Genomic DNA, 25062 nt, shown 5'->3' on the forward strand with positions numbered 1-25062 from the left:
CCCCACCCTGTCCCACTCCTCTGTCTCCCACTCCTCTGTCCCCCTCCTCTGTCCCCCACCCTGTCCCACTCCTCTGTCTCCCACTCCTCTGTCCCCCTCCTCTGTCCCCCACCCTGTCCCACTCCTCTGTCTCCCACTCCTCTGTCCCACTCCTCTGTCCCCCACCCTGTCCCACTCCTCTGTCCCCCTCCTCTGTCCCCCACCCTGTCCCACTCCTCTGTCCCACTCCTCTGTCCCCCACCCTGTCCCACTCCTCTGTCCCCCACTCTGCCCCCACTCTGTCCCACTCCTCTGTCTCCCACTCCTCTGTCCCACTCCTCTGTCCCCCACCCTGTCCCACTCCTCTGTCTCCCACTCCTCTGTCCCACTCCTCTGTCCCCCACCCTGTCCCACTCCTCTGTCTCCCACTCCTCTGTCCCCCTCCTCTGTCCCCCACCCTGTCCCACTCCTCTGTCTCCCACTCCTCTGTCCCCCTCCTCTGTCCCCCACCCTGTCCCACTCCTCTGTCTCCCACTCCTCTGTCCCCCTCCTCTGTCCCCCACCCTGTCCCACTCCTCTGTCTCCCACTCCTCTGTCCCCCTCCTCTGTCCCCCACCCTGTCCCACTCCTCTGTCTCCCACTCCTCTGTCCCACTCCTCTGTCCCCCACCCTGTCCCACTCCTCTGTCCCCCTCCTCTGTCCCCCACCCTGTCCCACTCCTCTGTCCCACTCCTCTGTCCCCCACCCTGTCCCACTCCTCTGTCCCCCACTCTGCCCCCACTCTGTCCCACTCCTCTGTCTCCCACTCCTCTGTCCCACTCCTCTGTCCCCCACCCTGTCCCACTCCTCTGTCTCCCACTCCTCTGTCCCACTCCTCTGTCCCCCACCCTGTCCCACTCCTCTGTCCCCCTCCTCTGTCCCCCACCCTGTCCCACTCCTCTGTCCCCCACCCTGTCCCACTCCTCTGTCCCCCACTCTGCCCCCCTCCTTATCCGCCCATCGCCGACCAATACTCAGTAATAACAGGACCTGTCAACCTTTTCAAAATGTAAATAGTGCGATTATAAAAATAACAAAAATAACAAAAATATTTTTGTGTATTCTGTAAAGGATGAGACAGGACATCAATAAAAACAATCTTTCTTTTTTTTTAAAGCTTGGGCTATCCTTTCAATTTCTCACGGAGCTGCTCATATTGTAGCTGTGTGTTATTAGGTCAGAAAATGGTGGCAAATCCACAAGTCTCTCCCTCCCCATCTCTCTCTCACACACACACACACACACACACATACAAACACCCTGACCTCCCTTGCACACAGGCACACACACACACACACCCTGACCTCCCTTGCATGCACGCACGCACACACACACACACACTCACGCACACACACACACACACACACACACACACACACACACACACACACACACACACACACACACACACACACACACACACACACACACACACACACACACACACACACACACACACACACACACACACAGGGAGAAACAAAGTGAAATATACTTCTGCTCTCAGAATCAATAACCTGATATCCTCTGATGGCTGTGTGTGTGTGTGTGTGTGTGTGTGTGCGTGTGTGTGTGTGTGTGTGTGTGTGTGTGTGTGTGTGTGTGTGTGTGTGTGTGTGTGTGTGTGTGTGTGTGTGTGTGTGTGTGTGTGTGCGTGCGTGTGTGTCAGGGTTTCCGTTATGAAAATGAGGTGCCTGTCATTTGACCGGCAGCATTTACCGGACATTTGAGAAAAGTCCCGGCACCATACAGTGCATTACAAGGTGGGCCCTATATTCTATATATATAGAAATATATATAGAAAATATATAGAAATAGATTATGACAGGAGGAAACATTTTTTTTTACAAAACACAAAACTTTTAAGTGCCACTGACCCAACAATAATGAGTGAATAAGCTCTCCTCTGGTGCCAATAAAATAGGTATATCGCCTAACGTTACTGTTGTTTGCTCAACTAAAAGAAAGATTCGAGTATTTTCAATATATTCTCTTTACCGTTTGCTTTCCAAACTGTTTTCCCACAATTTAATTGAATATTGCCTGGCTGGGTCTCTACTTATTTTCACTGACAGTCGCAACTCAACAATCATCTATTTGGTATTTGCAGCGTGCAAATAAATAAATTGTGGATTGTTTTAAATCGAATTGCCTACAGCTTTCTTTCCTTCCCGCTGTAGGCAATTCGATTTAAAACAATCCACAATTTATTTATTTTTTAAGGCTACGGGAATCTAATGATCCTCTGTGGCCAAACCTTGTTTTAGTAGTCTATTATGAATTATTTTATTTATGTATAGACAGGAGTAGGCTAATTAGGCAATATACACAAAGCTCATCGAACATCTAATTCCAAAATCATGGGCATTAAAATATGGAATTGGTCCCCCCTTTGCTGCTATAACAGCCTCCACTCTTCTGGGAAGCCTTTCCACTATATGTTGTAACATTGCTGCGGGGACTTGCTTCCATTCAGCCACGAGAGCATTAGGGAGGTCGGGCACTGATGTTGAGCGGTTAGACCTGGCTCGTAGTCGGCGTTCCGATTAATCCCAAAGGTGTTCAATGGGGTTGAGGTCAGGGCTCTGTGAGGGCCAGTCAAGTTCTTCCACACCGATCTTGACAAACCATTTTTGTATGGACCTCACTTTGTGCATGAAACAGGAGAGGGCCTGCCCTAAACTGTTGGCACAAAGTTGGAAGCACAGATTCGTCTAGAATGTCATTGTATGCTGTAGCGTTAAGATGTCCCTTCAATGTAACTTTTTTTTATTTATTTTACCTTTATTTAACTAGGCAAGTCAGTTAAGAACAAATTCTTATTTTATAATGAGGCCTACCCCGGCCAAACCCTCCCGTAACCCGGACGACGCTGAGCCAATTGTGCGCTGCCCTATGGAATCGAACCAAGGTCTGTAGTGACACCTCTAGCACTGACATACAGTGCCTTAGACTGGGAGCCCTTTAAGGGGCGTAGCCCCAACCGTGAAAAACAGCCCCAGACCATCATTTCTCCTCCACCAAACTTTACAGTTGGAACTATGCATTGGGGCAGGTAGCGTTCTCCTGGCATCAGCCAAACCCAGATTTGTCCGTTGGACTGCCAGATGGTGAAGCGTTATTCACCACTCCAGAGAACGTGTTTCCACTGCTCCAGTGTCCAATGGCAGCGAGCTTTACACCACTCCAGCCGACGCTTGGCATTGCTCATGGTGATCATAGGCTTGTATACAGCTGCTCGGCCATGGAAACCCATTTCATGAAGCTTCCATTTAACAGTTATTGTGCTCACGCTGTGTCCAGTACTTTTGATCATGTAGTGTAATTTTGGTAATTTATTTAAATTTACTTAGGGAAAGATTTACCTAGCCTATGAACCCATGTTAATCTACTATACCCCATAGTAGAAAAGTATATGTTCAGAAGCAAGGTAAAACATGCCTCATAAAGTATAGTAAAATGTTCAGGTTTCAATGTTTTATGTTTTCCAAATGCGTACTGCCTCCAACTCATTGCAAAGTGGTGTGTGACGTGCTGATGAAGCCTACCTTCCGTGGACTATGTATTTGAATGGTGAATGGGAAACGCTTCAATTACCAGTTGTGAAATACAAATATTGAAGAAAAAAAAAGGATCATGGCCTAAACCAATTTTTTTTAAACACGTGATTGCATTTAGAATTGTTTCGCAATGATTGGGCTTATTAATATTTTCTGCTCGAAGGCTGACATTCCACTCTGTGTCTGTATGACGTGTGTGTGATAAATAAGATACATAACACGTGCCAATTTAATTCCACAAAAATTATGCAAATTAACGCATAGACCGATAAGCATGACAGGTCAAATATATTTCCATCAACTGGCCTTATTTCTCTCTCTTCTGGACAATTGGCCGGTGCCAATTTTATTTATCGGCTTTTCTATTTTTTTATTTTAAATGCCAAAAGCCGTAATTACCGCTAACCAAACCCTGGTGTGTCTGTGTAAGCAACATAGAAACCATAGTTTATCACCAGCCAATTGTTGATGTGACCACTTTGATTGGTTGAGTTTAGATATTCATGTTTGCTCAGGGTTTGCTCAGTCCGACACGTGTAACTGTTATCTGTTTACCCAAATTGCCAAATTACCTTCTCTATGTAGACATTGAATAAAAGTGTTGTGTCTGTTCTTTTCACCCTATATCTATGGTGAGTTTAAACCCAGCACTGATTGCTAATGATTTAGAGAGGGAGGGAGGGACTAATGGGGTTGGGATAGAGTAGGGAGGGTGAGAGGGAAATATATTTGGTATCTGAGAGAGAGAGAGAGAGAGAGAGAGAGAGAGAGAGATGACGTGCTCTCCCCTCACCTTTTTTTCTCTCAGTCTATTCTTTCTGTCACTCGTAGAGGTTGAGCAACACTAACTGGCTGCTATATTAGTAGGGGACAAAGGGAGAAACAGTGGAGCCAACACTGCTGCAAAGACCTGCTATACTAGATCACTGGACTGCTGTAAAGACCTGCTATACTAGATCACTGGACTGCTGTAAAGACCTGCTATACTAGATCACTGGACTGCTGCAAAGACCTGCTATACTAGATCACTGGACTGCTGTAAAGACCTGCTATACTAGATCACTGGACTGCTGTAAAGACCTGCTATACTAGATCACTGGACTGCTGCAAAGACCTGCTATACTAGATCACTGGACTGCTGTAAAGACCTGCTATACTAGATCACTGGACTGCTGTAAAGACCTGCTATACTAGATCACTGGACTGCTGTAAAGACCTGCTATACTAGATCACTGGACTGCTGCAAAGACCTGCTATACTAGATCACTGGACTGCTGCAAAGACCTGCTATACTAGATCACTGGACTGCTGTAAAGACCTGCTATACTAGATCACTGGACTGCTGCAAAGACCTGCTATACTAGATCACTGGACTGCTGCAAAGACCTGCTATACTAGATCACTGGACTGCTGTAAAGACCTGCTATACTAGATCACTGGACTGCTGTAAAGACCTGCTATACTAGATCACTGGACTGCTGTAAAGACCTGCTATACTAGATCAATGGACTGCTGTAAAGACCTGCTATACTAGATCATTGGACTGCTGTAAAGACCTGCTATACTAGATCACTGGACTGCTGTAAAGACCTGCTATACTAGATCACTGGACTGCTGTAAAGACCTGCTATACTAGATCACTGGACTGCTGTAAAGACCTGCTATACTAGATCACTGGACTGCTGCAAAGACCTGCTATACTAGATCACTGGACTGCTGTAAAGACCTGCTATACTAGATCACTGGACTGCTGTAAAGACCTGCTATACTAGATCACTGGGCTGCTGTAAAGACCTGCTATACTAGATCACTGGACTGCTGCAAAGGCCTGCTACATTATACAATATCACTGGACTGCTGTAAAGATCTGCTATACTAGATCACTGGACTGCTGCAAAGGCCTGCTACATTATACAATATCACTGGACTGCTGTAAAGATCTGCTATACTAGATCACTGGACTGCTGCAAAGGCCTGCTACATTATACAATATCACTGGACTGCTGTAAAGATCTGCTATACTAGATCAATGTAAATACCTGCTATACAACCCTGGCTGTACTTTAGCTCTCTGTGTGATCCATATCTGTTACTCAGGGCCACATTCAGTAGCCACCAAATGAGAGAAAATGTTGTGAATGGGAAGAGGTTCTAGCTGACCTGAAAAACTTGACCTTGTAGAGTTCTAGACCTGGACATTCTGGAGTTCTAGACCTGGACATTCTGGAGTTCTAGACCTGGACATTCTGGAGTTCTAGACCTGGACATTGTAGAGTTCTAGACCTGGACATTGTAGAGTTCTAGACCTGGACATTGTAGAGTTCTAGACCTGGACATTGTAGAGTTCTAGACCTGGACATTGTAGAGTTCTAGACCTGGACATTGTAGAGTTCTAGACCTGGACATTGTAGAGTTCTAGACCTGGACATTGTAGAGTTCTAGACCTGGACATTGTGGAGTTCTAGACCTGGTTCTAAACATGGTAACAATGGCCACTGACCAGGATGTCGTCTCCTCCTGTGAGTGGGAGTGTGACAGGGTGTTGTACCTCCTGCCCTCCCTGCTGCTGTTCCTGCTCTACCTGGCTCTCCGCTGGCCCCCGGTACAGCGAATGGCGAGGCTGGGGGTGAGGGCTGCCGCCTGGTGGCTGTGGGTGGCACTGTGCTGGGTCCTGGAGCTCCCCATCCACCACCCTCACACAGAGCCAGGCTGGGGCAAGGAGAGGGCAGGAACACAGGAACCAGAGCATGGATCATCCCCAGGCCTTGCCATTGGACCGTCAACAGAGAAAAGCTGGGGTAGGGAGAGTGGAATGGGCCTTGGCTTGGGATCACATCCAGCCCTCTCCCCAGCCCCAGGACCCACTCTAGCCTGTAAGCCCACAGCCCTGGCCCGGTTCCTGCTCCAGCACTGCTGTTCCCTGGCCAGACCCAGACTGGCCCCATGGCCCAGGGGGGACCCCCACCTCCAGACCCTCTCAAGTTTTCTATTGGGGGGCCTGACTGCAGGAGACCAGGGACAAGAGGTCAACTTTACCCGAGACCACCTTCTACTGAAGGACGGGGGGGTAGTGGCTCTGGACTGGGCTGTAGGCGTAGGTGGGGGAGAGGCAGTGGGATGGGAGAGAGGGAAGGAGCACCATCCTGGGGGGAAGGCATTGGGCTGCCACACCTCCACACCTCCAATCCTCCTCCTCATCCCTCACTACTGGGGAGGAGTGACGCCCCACCTGAGAGGTCTGTGTAGAATGGCTCTTCGTCAGGGTTTCTATTCCCTCGTGTTTCACCGTAGGGGCACGGGGGGGTGCCCTCTCACCACGCCACGGCTGACTGAGTATGGAGACTCTGTTGACCTGATGCAGGTACACAATAATATTACTATAATAATTGTATGGTCTATAATTGACCTAATAATGATATTGTGTTTAATGTTGAACATACAAATGCTGAATGGGACACATGCATACAACATGGTCTCAGTACTCTGACATCTCAGACTTTACAGTTAAAGTCGGAAGGTTTACGTACACCTTAGCCAAATACATTTAAACTCAGTTTTTCACAATTCCTGACATCTAATCCAAGTTAACATGTCTTAGGTCAGTTAGGATCACCACTTTTATTTTAAGAATGTGAAATGTCAGTATTATAGTAGAGAGTGATTTATTTCCGCTTTTATTTCTTTCATCACATTCCCAGTGGGACAGAAGTTTACATACACTCAATTAGTATTTGGTAGCATTGCCTTTCAATTGTTTGACTTGGGTGCGTTTTGGGTAGCCTTCCTCAAGCTTCCCACAATAAGTTAGGTGACTTCTGGCCCATTCCTCCTGACAGAGCTGGTGTAACTGAGTCAGGTTTGTAGGCCTTCTTGCTCGCACATGCTTTTTCAGTTCTGCCCCAAAAAATTATATGGGATCGAGATCAGGGCTTTGTGATGGCCACTCCAATACCTTGACACAACTTTGGAAGTATGCTTGGGGTCATTGTCCATTTGGAAGATCCATTTGCAACCAAGTATCAACTTCCTGAATGATGTCTTGAGATGTTGCTTCTATATATCCACATCATTTTCCTCCCTCATGATGCCATCTATTTGTGAAGTGCACAGGACCCTCCTGCAGCAAAGCACCCCCACAACATGATGCTGCCACCCCTTTGCTTCATGGTTGGGATGGTGTTCTTCGGCTTGCAAGCATCCCCCTTTTTTCTCCAAACATAACGATGGTCATTATGGCCAAACAGTTCTATTTTTGTTTCATCAGACCAGAGGACATTTCTCCAAAAAGTACGATCTTTGTCCCCATGTGCAGTTCCAAACCGTAATCTGGCTTTTTTTATGGCGGTTTTGGAGCAGTAGCTTCTTCCTTGCTGAGCGGCCTTTCAGGTTATGTCGATATAGGACTTGTTTTACTGTGGATATAGATACTTTTGTACCTGTTTCCTCCAGCATCTTCAAAAGGTCCTTTGCTGTTGTTTTGGGATTGAATTGCACTTTTCACACCAAAGTATGTTCATCTCTAGGAGACAGAACGCGTCTCCTTCCTGAGCGGTATGACGGCTGCGTGGTCCCATGGTGTTTATACTTGCGTACTATTGTTTGTACAGATGAACGTGGTACCTTCAGGCGTTTGGAAATTGCTCCCAAGGATGAACCAGATTCATGGAGGTTTTTTTCTGAGGTCTTGGTTGATTTCTTTTGATTTTCCCATGATGTCAAGCAAAGAGGCACTGAGTTTGAAGGTAGGCCTTGAAATACATCAACAGGTACACCTCCAATTGACTCAAATTATGTCAATTATCCTATCAGAAGCTTCTAAAGCCATGACATAATTTTCTGGAATTTTCCAAGCTGTTTAAAGGTACAGTCAACTTGGTGTATGTAAACTTCTGATCCACTGGAATTGTGATACAGTGAATTATAAGTGAAATAATCTGTCTGTAAACAATTGTTCGAAAAATGACTTGTGTCATGCACAAAGTAGATGTCCTAACCGACTTGCCAAAACTATAGTTTGTTAACAAGAAATTTGTGGAGTGGTTGAAAACCAACCTAAGGGTATGTAAACTTCCAACTTAAACTGTAAATGCACACCTAGGATCCCATCCTAGTGAGACCATTGAGCTAGTCCTAGAACCCTCCTAGTGAGACCATTGAGCTAGTCCTAGAACCCTCCTAGTGAGACCATTGAGCTATTCCTAGAACCCTCCTAGTGAGACCATTGAGCTAGTCCTAGAACCCACCTAGTGAGACCCCTCCTAGTGAGTGTAGCAATATCAGTAAGTTAGCTAGCTGGTTTTCTAACAATATCAGTAGGCTAGCTAGCCGGTTTCATAACAATATCAGTAAGTTAGCTAGCTGGTTTTCTAACAATATCAGTAAGCTAGCTAGCTAGCTGGTTTTATTACAATATCAGTAGGCTAGCTAGCTGGTTTTATAACAATATCAGTAGGCTAGCTAGCTAGCTTGTTTCAGAACAATATCAGTAAGCTAGCTAGCTAGCTAGCTGGTTTTATTACAATATCAGTAAGCTAGCTAGCTAGCTGGTTTTATAACAATATCAGTAGGCTAGCTAGCTGGTTTCAGAGCAATATCAGTAAGCTAGCTAGCTAGCTGGTTTTATTACAATATCAGTAAGCTAGCTAGCTAGCTGGTTTTATAACAATATCAGTAGGCTAGCTAGCTGGTTTCAGAACAATATCAGCTGGTTTTATAACAACCTTTAACCATGTGTCCTCCAGACAGTAGCATATGTGCGTAGCCGGCACCCGTCCTCTGTGCTGGTAGCGGTGAGCGAGGGTTCTGGTTCGGGCCTGCTGCTGTCCTACTTGGGAGAGTGTGGCTCCTCCTCTTACCTGACGGCTGCAGCCTGCATCTCACCTGTCCTGCAGGGCCAACTGTGGTTTGACACGCCCCTGCCGCCACTCTACCGCTGGGCAGTGCTGATCCAACGCAAACTGCAGCTCAGCAGGTAGGAGAGACATGATGATGATGATGATGATTATCGTTATGATGTTTATGTTAACCCACAGACCAGTATTACACAGTGTACCTTTTTGATGTCATTTCCTCCTACATTATCACCTTCAGGATAAACGTTGACGGCTGAACCGTAAATTACCTGGAAATGTCCATTATAGTGTGCCACTCTAACAATGCCTGGCTTTGAATCCCGGCCATGGTGATGATGGGGTTGGTAAACTGAGCTAAAGCATCAGAGATGATGTTCTGACTTCTTCTTCCTCCCCAGGTATGCCAGTGCCCTTAGTGGGGTGTTAGATGTAGACAGGGCTCTCCACTGTTCCTCCCTCAGAGACTTTGAAGAGACCCTGTTCTGCTCTGCACTGCGACCCAATATCCCCCACCACCCAACCAGTCACACACCGACCCCAGGGGCCAGAACCGCCAGCGGGACACCAACCACCAAACCAGGGGCTACTGTACGCCCCCTGAACACCCCCCATCTGACAGGACCCCACAACACCAAACTGGAGGCCATGCCCGGTGCCAAAACAGTCTCCCCCACCCTTGCCTCCACTCCCAGGGTTCCAACCACCAGAGCAGGGGACACAGCACCCCACCAACACACCCCACACCACTCAACAGGACCCCTCCTCCCTGGGACCTCCACACACATCCCTGGGGCCCCAGCCTCCACCTCTGGAGCCAGATCAGGTACCAGAGGGGCCACTGCTCCCCCAGCCTCCCTTAGGGGAGCTGGGGTAGCAGGGGTATCAGGGGTAGGTGGGGTGGCATCCTGGGTGCTGGGGGAGCGGGGTTGTCCTGCCAGGGACTGGGAGAGTTACTGGGAGAGGAACGAACCTCTGAGGGACGCAGACGAGGTGGCGGTTCCCGTGCTCTGCCTCTGTAGCCGTGACGACCCCCTCCTGCCGCCCCCCTCCACCCTGCCCCTCGCCCTTTTCCAAAACAACCCTTATTTCTTGCTGGCGCTCACGGAGACGGGTGGACACTGTGGGTTTGGACTGGAGGAGGGAGGACAGGGGGAGGGAGAGGTGGGAGGTAACTGGAGTAGTGTGTCTGTGTTGGAGTACTTCAGGGTGGTGGCTGAATTTCTGAAGGGGGAGGAGAGGAAGGGGATGAGGTGGGGGGGTGTAGGGGGAGTACGGGCATGGGCAGGGGTGGGCAGAGGGGCAGTACCATGCTACCCCCCCCAGAGGAAGAGGAGGGAGTCCATGATGAAGAGAGAGAGACCGAGCACACAGTCACACACACAGGAACACCTCAATGATGGAGGGGGAGGAGGGGAGGAGGGACAGTTTACCTGGCAGAGGTCCTACACACGTTGAGAAAGGAGGAGAGGATGGAGAGAAGATGGAAGAGTGAAGTAGGAGACACCCCAGAGAGCACTGATGAAAGAGAGAAAAGGAGGAAGATGAAGGGAGTACAGGGAAATAACACATTTTAAGACTGGATTCAATCCGATCAGAGGTAGATCCGCGTTATAGCAAGCTTGACATTTAAAGGTAATTTCCGATTGAGCTGACGTATGCAGTGTTTACCGTGAATTGGGTCTCCGCGAAGGCAGGAAAGTTGCCTTTAAAATTTGCATAGCTGACAAAAGCGCGATCAAATGTAATCCTCTCGCCCTCCTTAGATATGGCTGAGGGTTGGACCACAGGGGGTTGGTGTCACCTTAATTGGGGAGGACGGGGCTGGAGGTAATGGCTGGAGCGGGAAATGGTATGAAATACCTCAAACGTGTGGTTTCCATGGTTTCCATGGTTTCCTAGGTGTTTGATGCCATTCCATTTACTCCGTTCCGGTCATTATTATGAGCCCGTCCTCCCCTCAGCAGCCTCCCTTGGTTTGGACACGTGCTTTTCTACAATGGACAAATTCGATTGGTCAACCAAAGTTGAAAGAGCACAGTGAATCTGAATGTCCCATTTAATCTCGAAACCCAGAACCAAGTCTTGCGTGTGTGTGGCTGTGCTGTCCAGCTACTTGGAGAACAGTCTTGTTTATTGAATGGGTTATTGAGTGGTCTCCTCCTGAATCAGTGTTACTCAGAACAGGAGATGTGGGATGCATCCCCATTGGCACTCTATTCCCTATATAGTGCACTACTTTGGACCAAGGTGATATATTCCTTTTATAGAGATCATGGTGCCATTTGGGATGCAGATGTGATCTTCAGTCACAGCAGGAGGGAGGTGGGGGATACATGTCACTTTCAGGACCCAGCCTACCAAAAAACAATTAATGCATTGATCTATCTGTGATTCTAGCAGGCACTCTGTGAGCTTAGCTTTCATAAGGAAACAGATGGGACCGGGAATGATTCTAGCATAGATATAGACATAGAATGGGTGGTAGAACTTATCTAGTCCAGTGTCTTTAAATGGGAATTTCAGTTCTATGGTTTTGTATTTCTCTACATATATTAAAGCTACAGTAGTATTTAGTATTTACTTGAGCCATGTTTGCTCGTTATTTGTGTTTATGCTATTCTGCATCAAATCAAACTTTGTCACGACGAATAAAACAAGTGTAGACATTACCGTGAAATGCTGAATACAACAAGTGTAGACTTTACCGTGAAATGCTGAATACAACAAGTGTAGAAATGCTTTACTTTAACCAACAGTGCAGTTCAAGAAGAAGAAAATATTTACCAAGTAGACTACAATAAAAAGTAACACAATGAGAATAACAATAATGAGGCATTATACAGGGTATTACGGTACAGAGTCAATGTGGAGGCTATATACAGGGTATTACGGTACAGAGTCAATGTGGAGGCTATATACAGGGTATTACGGTACAGAGTCAATGTGGAGGCTATATACAGGGGGTACCGGTACAGAGTCAATGTGGAGGCTATATACAGGGTATTACGGTACAGAGTCAATGTGGAGGCTATATACAGGGTATTACGGTACAGAGTCAATGTGGAGGCTATATACAGGGGGCACCGGTACTGAGTCAGTGTGCAGGGGTACAGTCTAGTTGATGTAATCTGTACATATAGGTGGGGACGACGTGACTATTCACAGGTAACAAACACACAGCGAGTAGCAGCAGTGTAGAAACGGGAGGGGAGGGGGGAGAGGGGGGGGGGGGTCAATGTAAATTGTCCGGTGGCGATTTTTATGAATTGAATTATTCATCAGATGTTATCTGGTAGTTCTCTGTATAAAGTACGTCCAGGCTGAATCACAGGTGACTAAACTAAACGGCAGGTAGAATTATATATCTTTTTTTTAAACACAAAATGCTGCCAGTCTATGTTTTGTATATCTAGGCTGCTAAACAAACAGCCTAATCAGCGTAAACAGGACCAGAGTCCTGCTGTCTGTGTTTACAAGAGAAGAAGAACAGCACCAAATACATCAGCCATTACAAGTGTTTTCAAGGATGGGGAACACCGTCAAACCAAATGTTTACTTCCTGGTTCTCTACAATGCAACAACAATAATACACAAGAATACAAACATAATGTACATTTCCCAGTCGAGTAGAATAAACATTTTAGCATAAGTATAATACAGCAAGAACAATATTGACACATGTATCAGAGAAAAGTGGTTTGGGGGGGGGCCAAGTGTTTAAATTGTGCAGTATTAGCAATAGTAAATAAGAGTCTGATAACAGCAATTGTGTAGCCTGTGTGTGTGTTTGGTTTTACTATCCTTGTGGGGACCAGAAGTCCTCACAAGGACAGTAAAACAAGGAACATTTGGACAAGTGGGGACCTCCTCCCTATAGGTTGACTCATCGTTATTGGTTATCAGGCCTACAACTGACTGGTGTCTTTAGCAAACTTGATGATAGAGTTGGTGTCGTGCAATGCTACACAGTCGTGGGTGCCAATCCTCACAGGTGTGCTCATCAGGAAGTACAGGATCCAGTTGCAGAGGGTAGTGTCCAGACCCAGGGCTCTGAACTTGGTGACGAGCTTGGAGGGGAAACAATAGTGTTGAATGCTGAACTGTAGTCAATGAACAACATTCTCACATAGGTGTTCCTCTTGTCCAGATGTGTTGCGTCCGTGTGAATAGTGATGGATCGGGTGGAACGGTAGGCGACTGGGTCCGGTGTGCCTGGCATGCTGGCCTTGATGTGGGCCATGACCAGCCTCTCGAAGCACTTCATGATGACTGGGACAAGTGCGACAGGGCGACAATCATTTTGGCATGTTACCTTGATTTTGGGGGGGGGGGGACTGGGACGATGGTGATCTCCTTGAAGCACCCCACAGCTGGTCAGCGCACATTCTGAGGACGCGGCCAGGGATGCCATCTGGGCCAGCGTTTTTGTTTTTTTGTTGAGTAATCACTCTTCTGAGAGTTTTCCTCCAGCTAGTCTCGGAGAGCGACAGCACCTGGACGTCCGGAGCGGCGACCGTCTTTGTGGATGGCTCGGTATCGTCTGCCTCGAAGCGAGCATAGTATGCATAGCTCGTCTGTGAGGAAGGCAACACGCGGCTGGATTTGTTGTCTGTAGTCCTTGCGTAGGACAGGTCTTGAGTTGTCAAACATCTATTCAAGTTTGAGTTTGTCTAGTTTATTTATTTTTATGGATTTGCGTAGCTCATAACCTGCCTTTTTTTGATCATTTGAGAAGAAATGATGGATCGATATAGAATTTAAAAAAGTCTGTTATATTAACTGATGTGCCCTTTTAATATAGATACATATAATATAGACCACATGGACAATTCAATACATTTGAATAAAGACTTACTAAAGTGCCCAAAATTCAGTGGTTTTGAATCCGTCCATCAACCCTGTGTCACTTCTAGGAAGATTTTTTTTATCCCACTTAGCCACAACATTTCTCCATGTTTTCACCATCATTTGTAAAAGTCCTAATTATATTGTTGCTTTGACAATAGTCTGAAGATTATTATTTATTTTATGTGATTCGTTTACGTCTGTCCCTTAAGGTGAACCAAACTCGCGTTTTAAATATGATGAAACTATTCATTCCTCCAAAATAAACATTAAACATCTAATAGTACAATCAGTGAGAGTAGGGGTGTTAACCCCGGTGTCCTGGCTAAATTCCCAAGCTGTCCCTCAAACCATCACAGTCACCTAATCATCCCCAGTTTACAATTGGCTCATTCATCCCCCCTCCTCTCCCCTGTAACTATTCCCCAGGTCGTTGCTGTAAATGGGAACGTGTTCTCAGTCCCCAGGTCGTTGCTGTAAATGGGAACGTGTTCTTAGTCCCCAGGTCGTTGCTGTAAATGGGAACGTGTTCTTAGTCCCCAGGTCGTTGCTGTAAATGGGAACGTGTTCTTAGTCCCCAGGTCGTTGCTGTAAAACGTGTTCTTAGTCCCCAGGTCGTTGCTGTAAATGGGAACGTGTTCTTAGTCCCCAGGTCGTTGCTGTAAATGGGAACGTGTTCTTAGTCCCCAGGTCGTTGCTGTAAATGGGAACGTGTTCTTAGTCCCCAGGTCGTTGCTGTAAATGGGAACGTGTTCTTAGTCCCCAGGTCGTTGCTGTAAATGGGAACGTGTTCTTAGTCCCCAGGTCGTTGCTGTAAACGGGAACGTGTTCTTAGTCCCCAGGTCGTTGCTGTAAATGGGAACGTGTTCTTAGTCCCCAGGTCGTTGCTGTAAACGGGAACGTGTTCTTAGTCCCCAGGTCGTTGCTGTAAACGGGAACGTGTTCTTAGTCCCCAGGTCGTTGCTGTAAACGGGAACGTGTTCTTAGTCCCCAGGTCGTTGCTGTAAACGGGAACGTGTTCTTAGTCCCCAGGTCGTTGCTGTAAACGGGAACGTGTTCTTAGTCCCCAGGTCGTTGCTGTAAACGGGAACGTGTTCTTAGTCCCCAGGTCGTTGCTGTAAACGGGAACGTGTTCTTAGTCCCCAGGTCGTTGCTGTAAACGGGAACGTGTTCTTAGTCCCCAGGTCGTTGCTGTAAACGGGAACGTGTTCTTAGTCCCCAGGTCGTTGCTGTAAACGGGAACGTGTTCTTAGTCCCCAGGTCGTTGCTGTAAACGGGAACGTGTTCTTAGTCCCCAGGTCGTTGCTGTAAACGGGAACGTGTTCTTAGTCCCCAGGTCGTTGCTGTAAACGGGAACGTGTTCTTAGTCCCCAGGTCGTTGCTGTAAACGGGAACGTGTTCTTAGTCCCCAGGTCGTTGCTGTAAACGGGAACGTGTTCTTAGTCCCCAGGTCGTTGCTGTAAACGGGAACGTGTTCTTAGTCCCCAGGTCGTTGCTGTAAACGGGAACGTGTTCTTAGTCCCCAGGTCGTTGCTGTAAACGGGAACGTGTTCTTAGTCCCCAGGTCGTTGCTGTAAACGGGAACGTGTTCTTAGTCCCCAGGTCGTTGCTGTAAACGGGAACGTGTTCTTAGTCCCCAGGTCGTTGCTGTAAACGGGAACGTGTTCTTAGTCCCCAGGTCGTTGCTGTAAACGGGAACGTGTTCTTAGTCCCCAGGTCGTTGCTGTAAACGGGAACGTGTTCTTAGTCCCCAGGTCGTTGCTGTAAACGGGAACGTGTTCTTAGTCCCCAGGTCGTTGCTGTAAACGGGAACGTGTTCTTAGTCCCCAGGTCGTTGCTGTAAACGGGAACGTGTTCTTAGTCCCCAGGTCGTTGCTGTAAACGGGAACGTGTTCTTAGTCCCCAGGTCGTTGCTGTAAACGGGAACGTGTTCTTAGTCCCCAGGTCGTTGCTGTAAACGGGAAGGTGTTCTTAGTCCCCAGGTCGTTGCTGTAAACGGGAACGTGTTCTTAGTCCCCAGGTCGTTGCTGTAAACGGGAACGTGTTCTCAGTCCCCAGGTCGTTGCTGTAAACGGGAACGTGTTCTCAGTCCCCAGGTCGTTGCTGTAAACGGGAACGTGTTCTCAGTCCCCAGGTCGTTGCTGTAAATGGGATCGTGTTCTCAGTCCCCAGGTCGTTGCTGTAAATGGGAACGTGTTCTCAGTCCCCAGGTCGTTGCTGTAAACGGGAACGTGTTCTTAGTCCCCAGGTCGTTGCTGTAAACGGGAACGTGTTCTTAGTCCCCAGGTCGTTGCTGTAAATGGGAACGTGTTCTTAGTCCCCAGGTCGTTGCTGTAAACGGGAACGTGTTCTTACCTGGTAAAATAAACAGAAAAATTGAGAAATGAACCAGCAGGTTGTTGGTTCTACTCTTTTTTTGTAGTTTTTTTTTTGCCATTTTTTGGTATTTTGTGGAAAACTGAGTGGGTCGAGCTTGAACACGCCAAACCCATTAGACAGAAAGGTTTGAACAAGAACACATTTTCTGATTTAAGATGAAGACATCCTCCCTGTTGCACACCACACAGCTTCCATTCCCTCTGTCATTTAAGATACAACTGTTACTTTATTTGGCACTTAATAGACGCTATAGTCATTTTTTTTTTATACAGTGGGGCAAAAAAGTATTTAGTCAACCACCAATTGTGCAAGTTCTCCCACTTAAAAAGATGAGAGGCATGTAATTTTCATCATAGGTACACTGATAACAAGTTCAAACAGGTGCCATTAATGCAGGTAACGAGTGGAGGACAGGGGAGTCTCTTAAAGAAGAAGTTACAGGTCTGTGAGAGCCAGAAATCTTGCTTGTTTGTAGGTGACCAAATACTTATTTTCCACCATAATTTGCAAATAAATTCATTAAAAATCCTACAATGTGATTTTCTGGATTTTATTTTGCTAATTTTGTCTGTCATAGTTGAAGTGTACCTATGATGAAAATTACAGGCCTCTCTCATCTTTTTAAGTAGGAGAACTTGCGCAATTGGTGGCTGACTAAATACTTCTTTGCCCCACTGTATATGGGAAGAAAAAAAAAATCATTCATATCTCTACTCCTGTTTCCATTGATCATCCTTGAGATGTTTCTACAACTTGATTGTAGTCCACCTGTGGTAAATTAAATTGTTTGGACATGATTTGGAAAGTCACACTTCTGTCTATATAAAAGGTCCCACAGTTGACAGTGCATGTCGGAGCAAATACCAAGCCATGAGGTTGAAGGAAGAACAACCATCTCTGCAGCACTTCACCAATCAGGCATTTTATGGTCGAGTGGTCAGACGGAAGCCACTCCTCAGTAAAAGGCACAACAGCCCGCTTGGAGTTTGCCCAAGAGGTACCTAAAGGACTCTGACCATGAGAAACAAGATTCTCTGGTCTGATGAAACCAACTCTTTGGCCTGAATGTGGTTAGACTGTAGGGGGGGGGGGCGGCAGGTAGCCTAGTGGTTAGGGTGTAGGGGCGGCAGGTAGCCTCGTGGTTAGAGTGTAGGGGCGGCAGGTAGTCTAGTGGTTAGAGTGTAGGGGCGGCAGGTAGCCTAGTGGTTAGAGTGTAGGGGCGGCAGGTAGCCTAGTGGTTAGAGTGTAGGGGCGGCAGGTAGCCTAGTGGTTAGAGTGTAGGGGCGGCAGGATAGCCTAGTGGTTAGAGTGTAGGGGCGGTAGGGTAGCCTAGTGGTTAGTGTGTAGAGGCGGCAGGTAGCCTAGTGGTTAGAGTGTAGTGGGGGGGTAGGTAGTCTAGTGGTTAGAGTGTAGGGGCGGCAGGGTAGCCTAGTGGTTAAGAGCGTTGGACTAGTAACTGGAAGGTTGCAAGTTCAAATCCCCAAGCTGACAAGGTACAAATCTGTCGTTCTGCCCCTGAACAGGCAGTTAACCCACTGTTCCTAGGGCCGTCATTGAAAATAAGAAATTGTTTTTAACTGACTTGCCTGGTTAAATAAAGGTAAAATAAAATACCTTCATGTACATACAGGGCCTTTGGAAAGTATTCAGACCCCTTTTTCCACGTTTTGTTGTTACAGCCTTATTCGAATAAATAAATAAATCTCATCAAATCATAAAAACAAATTTTTAGAAATCCAATTCTTCTCTGCAGATCCTCTCAAACTGTCGGATGGGTTGGATGGGGAGCTTCGCTGCACAGCTATTTTCAGGTCTCTCCAGGGATGTTCGATCAGGTTGAAGTCTGGGCTCTGGCTGGGCCACTCAAGGACATTCAGAGACTTGTCCCGAAGCCACTCCTGTGTTGTCTTGGCTGTGTGTTTAGAGTCGTTGCTTTTGGAAGGTGAGCCTTCACCCCTGTCTGAGGTCCTGAGCACTCTGGAGCAGGTTGTCATCAAAGATCTCTCTCTGTACTTTGCTCTGTTCATCTTTGCCTCGATCCTGACTAGTCTCCCAGTCCCTGCCGCTGAAACACATCCCCACAGCATGATGCTGCCACCACCATGCTTCACTTTAGGGAAGGTGCCAGGTTTCCTCCAGAAGTGACGTTTGGCATTCAGGCCAAAGAGTTCAATCAGACCAGAGAAGCTTGTTTCTCATGGTCTGAGAGTCTTTTTGTGCCTTTTGGCAAACCCAAAGCGGGCTGTCATGTGCCTTATACTGAATAGTGGCTTCCGTCTAGCCAACATCCGCAACTAGCGGTTCCAGATTTACTACATCCGTAACGAGCGGTTCCAGATTTACAACATCCGTAACTAGCAGTTCCAGATTTACAACATCCGTAACGAGCGGTTCCAGATTTACTAGCGGTTTCCGTATTAGCAGGGAGGGGTACTCGCATCGCCCTCATGCCACAATGTTTGCAAACACAGAAAGGGGCTTATAGGGAATGAAATGCCACATTGACATTCAACAGTGCAAGGTGCCATACCGGACCATGTGACCTGATGTCAAAAAAATCCCTGGTCATGTGTTCAGTTTCTATATCTGCTTTACTCAAAGCTAGAAGGATTTGTATTCTTTCCACAATCATCTACTGTCATTGTCTTGCAGAGTTGTTGAATAAGCAGTATGTACGCACGCACACACACACACACGTATTCACGCTGAACCCACACTACACTCTGACAGGACTCAGAAGTACCAAAATGACTTTATTACAGTCGATTCTTTGTCTTCCAACAAAAACATTGATGATAAAACATTACATTTGTCCCTTAAAACTTTGTTTCTCAACTTCTTTTATAAATTTTAAATCACTTTATTTTTCTGTACTTAGTTTTTCTTTTATGTAATCTTTCAGACATCTTTTTGTTGCACAATCTATACAGTTTAACACAGGTTACATGGGATTGGGTACTGTAACTCAACCTGGGAAGTGAAAACAAATGAAGAGGAATACTGATCAAACAGACTGTACAGAGATGTCATCCTGCCACCCCAAGGATGAACCAAATCAGAGTGAATCTCTCATTTAAATCTGACCATTCAAAGTAGATCTCATCATAATATGGCCAATCGAAATGAGATCAATCAATGTAGATAAAACCAACCATTTCTCTCAATAAGATAAAGAAAACCACCAACAGAAAATAAAAATCATTAAAAGGGAGAAGGTGAAAAGGGAAGAGGAGTACAGCACATCCTCCTCAGTTTGAGGAGAGACCTGAAGGTTCTTTTCAGAAAGGATGAGTGTGAAAGAGAGAAGATTGAGAATAGTTCACAGGTCAGTGGAGAATCTGAACTGGTGGAGACAACGGAACTCAACAGGCTCCGACGGAACTCAACGGGCTCCAAAAGAACTCAATGGGCTCCAGCAGAACTCAATTGGGCTTCAGCAGAACTCAATTGGGCTTCAGCAGAACTCAATTGGGCTCCGACGGAACTCAATGGGCTCCAGCAGAACTCAATAGAACTGCTCCAGAACCATACCTTTTGTGTGTGTACAAGGTATGTGGTTGATGTTTTCGTATTCATTGTCTTGTTAAATACCATCGTTAGAGACCGTGTCAGTTATCACAGTGACTTCACAATACAAGCAGTTCATTTGTCTTGACTTGGAAATGCTTTTCTTTTGTTTTAAATCATGTTTTTATACTCAATGTACAATATTAATACATTTTATCCAATACATCCCAGATGAAATCCACGTTAAATCGACTATATATATATATATATTTTATATATCATTATTTTGCCACACCTCCCCCACCTTATATATATATATATATCTATATCTATACGCTCTTTACTTCACATATCCACCTTTATGTATATATACACTTTATTTTAGACATCAATATTCTCCAATACGCTCCTTCACGGGGGGTAGATGGGTCTGTCTGAGGAGGGAATCGGAGGGTGGTCCAGTGGGGAGGAAGTGGTTGGGGGGCGGTAACGACGGGGGTGAGCTTGAGCTGGGGGGGGGGGGGGTACAGGAGCATTGCAGGGGCGACAGCAGCTTCGCCAACCACACCCCCCCCCAAAAAAAGGGACATTCAGCAGTCATAAACCAATACCTACACGGTAATGTAACCATACCACATTATATTTACACCGTTCTGTACCTCCCTCACTCTCCTTTCAACATTCTGTAAACCCTTCACCTGAGGATTCTCTTCCTGTTCCGGGAACCACAATATCATCACTTTATACCCCAGCTTCCTTAAATCACTCTTTAACTTGGCCTGATCCTCCTTTACCAATTTTAATACACCCACCTTCTCGTTTCACTCCGTTCATCAGCAACAGCAGACCCATAGGTGGTGGGTGGAGGGGGGGGGGGGGGGGGGCATATGTTGAGGGGTGGAGATGAAAGGAAAAGGAGAGCGAGGAAAGGTAAGTGGTGGGAGAGAGAGAGATGGTGAAAAGTTAAGAGTGGGAGAGAGAGAGAGGGTGATTTTGGATCATTTGAGATCCACGATCATAGTGTATGTTGTTGATGTGGACATTAAAGAAGTGTGTACAGTAACTGCTAGTCTCTCTGTAAAGTCACATGATCATGGCAAAGTGCTGTTGTCATGGGATCAAAATGCCCACCCAGACCAGAGACAGACAGGGAAGTGGACCTATGAGAGTAGAGCATCGCACAGACTGACCATCCTATTGGCTATACCTGACACACAGGAGGCTGTGGAAACTGACAGTGAACCCTGAGAAGCCGGTCAGCCTTTTGGCTGACACCTACAGAGGGCCATGATTTAAACCAAATGTTTAGTGCTGGATTGGAACAAAAGCCTGCACTGGCCAACATGGATATGATAGAGAAGAGCTTCATCTCTTCTCTTTTCAGAGGGCCATGATTTAAACCAAATGTTTAGTGCTGGGTTGGAACAAAAGCCTGCACTGGCCAACATAGATATGATAGAGAAGAGCCTCTTCTCTTTGGCATCTCTACATGAGTATTTACCTCACCACCACTCAGTTTAGTTCAAGCATAAACTCAATAACACACTTCATCACAGTCTTGTCTGCATCTCAAATTGCACCCTATTCATTCCCCCATTTAGTGCACTACTTTTGACCAAGGGCTCTGATCAAAACTAGTGCACTACTTTTAGTGCACTACTTTTGACCAAGGGCTCTGATCAAAACTAGTGCACTACTTTTAGTGCACTGCTTTTAGTGCACTACTTTTGACCAATGGCTCTGATCAAAATAGTGCACTACTTTTAGTGCACTACTTTTGACCAAGGGCTCTGATCAAAACCAGTGCACTACTTTTAGTGCACTACTTTTGACCAAGGGCTCTGATCAAAACTAGTGCACTACTTTTAGTGCACTGCTTTTAGTGCACTACTTTTGACCAAGGGCTCTGATCAAAACTAGTGCACTAGTAAAACTACTCTCTATTAAACACGTATTCTGATATCATGTTTGTTCTGTGTCTCCTTCCTCGACTGACTGACAACCTGTCTACAACGTTCGTCTTTCTGTGTCTCATTCAAAACAAATCCCGTTTCAGGAAATCTAAAAAATATATTTAAAAAATGTGTTTGATCTCACTGTTGGGCAACTGTAATAGATACTCAGCCTCGAAACAAATAGTAACCAGGAAGTATCTGTGGTGGTTTATCAATGGTCACTCTCTTAAGTCATGTCCTGCCGTCATTGTTACAAGGAGTTTATTAGCATCGTGACGTGTGTGACGGCATTTACACTCCATCAATGACAACTTCCTGATTTACTGCATTAGACCATCTCAAGGAAATGGATTGGTCGAAACGTAAAGTGCTTTAGACAGGCGTGTTTAAAGTGACTACGAGTGTGTAGGTCTACGGCAAACAACATGACATGAGGAGACTGGCGTGGTTTGACATTAGACTATGGCACATCTACATTGTCATATGGTTGGGTTACTGTATTCTAACACGGATGGGTTACTGTATTCTAATATGGCTGGGTTACTGTATTCTAACATGGCTGGGTTACTGTATTCTAATATGGCTGGGTTACTGTATTCTAATACGGCTGGGTTACTGTATTCTAACACGGCTGGGTTACTGTATTCTAACACGGCTGGGTTACTGTATTCCAACATGGCTGGGTTACTGTATTCTAACATGGCTGGGTTACTGTATTCTAACATGGCTGGGTTACTGTATTCTAATATGGCTGGGTTACTGTATTCTAACATGGCTGGGTTACTGTATTCCAACATGGCTTGGTTACTGTATTCCAACATGGCTGGGTTACTGTATTCCAACATGGCTGGGTTACTGTATTCCAACATGGCTGGGTTAATGTATTCTAACATGGCTGGGTTACTGTATTCTAACATGGCTGGGTTACTGTATTCCAACATGGCTTGGTTACTGTATTCCAACATGGCTGGGTTACTGTATTCCAACATGGCTGGGTTACTGTATTCCAATATGGCTGGGTTACTGTATTCCAACATGGCTGGGTTACTGTATTCCAACATGGCTGGGTTACTGTATTCCAACATGGCTGGGTTACTGTATTCCAACATGGCTGGGTTACTGTATTCTAACATGGCTGGGTTACTGTATTCCAACATGGCTGGGATACTGTATTCCAACATGGCTGGGTTACTGTATTCCAACATGGCTGGGTTACTCTATTCCAACATGGCTGGGTTACTGTATTCCAACATGGCTGGGTTACTGTATTCCAACATGGCTGGGATACTGTATTCCAACATGGCTGGGATACTGTATTCTAACAAGGCTGGGTTACTGTATTCTAACAAGGCTGGGTTACTGTATTCTAACAAGGCTGGGTTACTGTATTCTAACAAGGCTGGGTTACTGTATTCCAACATGGCTGGGTTACTGTATTCCAACATGGCTGGGATACTGTATTCTAACAAGGCTGGGTTACTGTATTCTAACAAGGCTGGGTTACTGTATTCTAACAAGGCTGGGTTACTGTATTCTAACAAGGCTGGGTTACTGTATTCCACTGTCTCCTGTCCTGTCAGTCTATACTATCAGTATTGAAGAGAAGATGACAGTGTTGATGAGAAACAGGGAGGAAGAGAGAGAGAAATAGAATGGGGAGGAAGGGATATTGGTTTCCCCTATGACCCCCAACCTAGGGTGCTGTTTTCAATGTGCATGCTAGCCGTGTGCGTGCCCACGGTTGTAAGTTTGTGGAAGACCAGCATCCCTGTGTGATTATGGTTTGGTCAGGTGCATTTACATTTTTATTGAACCTTTATTTAACTAGGCAAGTCAGTTAAGAACAAATTATTATTTACAATGACGGTCTAGGAACAGTGGGTTAACTGCCTGTTCAGGGGCAGAACGACAGATTTGTACCTCGTCAGCTCTGAGATTTGATCAATCAACCTTTATGGATACTAGTCCTACACTCTAACCACTAGGCTACCTGCCGCCCCTACACTCTAACCACTAGGCTACCTGCCGCCCCTACACTCTAACCACTAGACTACCTGCCGTCCCTACACACTAACCACTAGACTACCTGCCGTCCCTACACTCTAACCACTAGGCTACCTGCCGCCCCTACACTCTAACCACTAGGCTATCTGCCGCCCCTACACTCTAACCACTAGGCTACCTGCCGCCCCTACACTCTAACCACTAGACTACCTGCCCCCCCTACACTCTAACCACTAGGCTACCTGCCGCCACTACACTCTAAACACTAGACTACCTAACCCCCCTACACTCTAACCACTAGACTACCTCACCCCCTACACTCTAACCACTAGACTACCTCACCCCCTACACTCTAACCACTAGACTACCTGCCGCCCCTACACTCTAACCACTAGGCTACCTGCCGCCCCTACACTCTAACCACTAGGCTACCTGCCGCCCCTACACTCTAACCACTAGGCTACCTGCCGCCCCTACACTCTAACCACTAGGTTACCTGCCGCCCCTACACTCTAACCACTAGGCTACCTAACCCCCCTACACTCTAACCACTAGGCTACCTAACCCCCTACACTGTAACCACTAGACTACCTGCCGCTCCTACACTCTAACCACTAGACTACCTGCCGCCCCAAATCACAAGTGTGTTTAGTTCAGTGTGTGTTAAGATGGTTGGTACACCAGCTGTGTGTGTTTCAAGGCTAACGACAAGTGTGTTCATCGTCTGTGTGTGTGTGTCTTCAGTGTGTGACTTCTGTGTGTGTGTGTGTGTGTGTCTGTGTGTGTGTGTCTGTGTGTGTGTCTGTGTGTGTGTGTCTGTGTGTGTGTCTATGTGTGTGTGTGTGTGTCTGTGTGTGTGTGTCTAGGTGTATGATCCGTTGGAGATCTGGGAGGTGATGCTGGCGCTCCTGCTCATGCCCTGTTCGCTCCGCCCACCTCCCG

At 46.4% G+C, this 25062-nt stretch overlaps 2 protein-coding genes across 2 annotated transcripts in view; one reads left to right on the forward strand and one right to left on the reverse strand.

Moving 5' to 3' along the window:
- The first annotated feature begins 4331 nt into the window (after nt 1-4331).
- LOC109882504 (protein ABHD15) lies at nt 4332-12099 on the forward strand. Its single transcript, XM_031808622.1, has 3 exons — nt 4332-6939; nt 9320-9549; nt 9829-12099. Exons 1-3 carry the CDS (start codon nt 6058-6060, stop codon nt 10883-10885), a joined length of 2169 nt encoding a protein of 722 aa, XP_031664482.1. The 5' UTR covers nt 4332-6057; the 3' UTR covers nt 10886-12099.
- Nucleotides 12100-24656: 12557 nt separating this feature from the next.
- The window catches only part of LOC109882502 (serine/threonine-protein kinase TAO1-B-like), a gene marked incomplete in the record, with an annotated part of 33941 nt that continues 33535 nt past the window's right edge, over nt 24657-25062 (reverse strand). Inside the window, 1 exon segment of the mRNA XM_031807746.1 lies at nt 24657-25062. This exon segment is cut by the window's right edge and continues 367 nt beyond it. Coding sequence (XP_031663606.1) covers nt 24983-25062 — 80 coding nt within the window.

This window comes from Oncorhynchus kisutch, linkage group LG28 (genome assembly GCF_002021735.2).
Source record: "Oncorhynchus kisutch isolate 150728-3 linkage group LG28, Okis_V2, whole genome shotgun sequence".
Lineage (NCBI taxonomy): Eukaryota > Metazoa > Chordata > Actinopteri > Salmoniformes > Salmonidae > Oncorhynchus > Oncorhynchus kisutch.

Excerpts from the sequence above, each read along its gene's own strand:
- LOC109882504 (XM_031808622.1), top strand. The coding sequence starts at position 6,058 with ATGGTAACAATGGCCACTGACCAGGATGTCGTCTCCTCCTGTGAGTGG. Across the intron at positions 6,940-9,319 it reads ACTCTGTTGACCTGATGCAG|ACAGTAGCATATGTGCGTAG; the intron begins GTACACAATAAT and ends TGTGTCCTCCAG. Across the intron at positions 9,550-9,828 it reads CGCAAACTGCAGCTCAGCAG|GTATGCCAGTGCCCTTAGTG; the intron begins GTAGGAGAGACA and ends CTTCCTCCCCAG.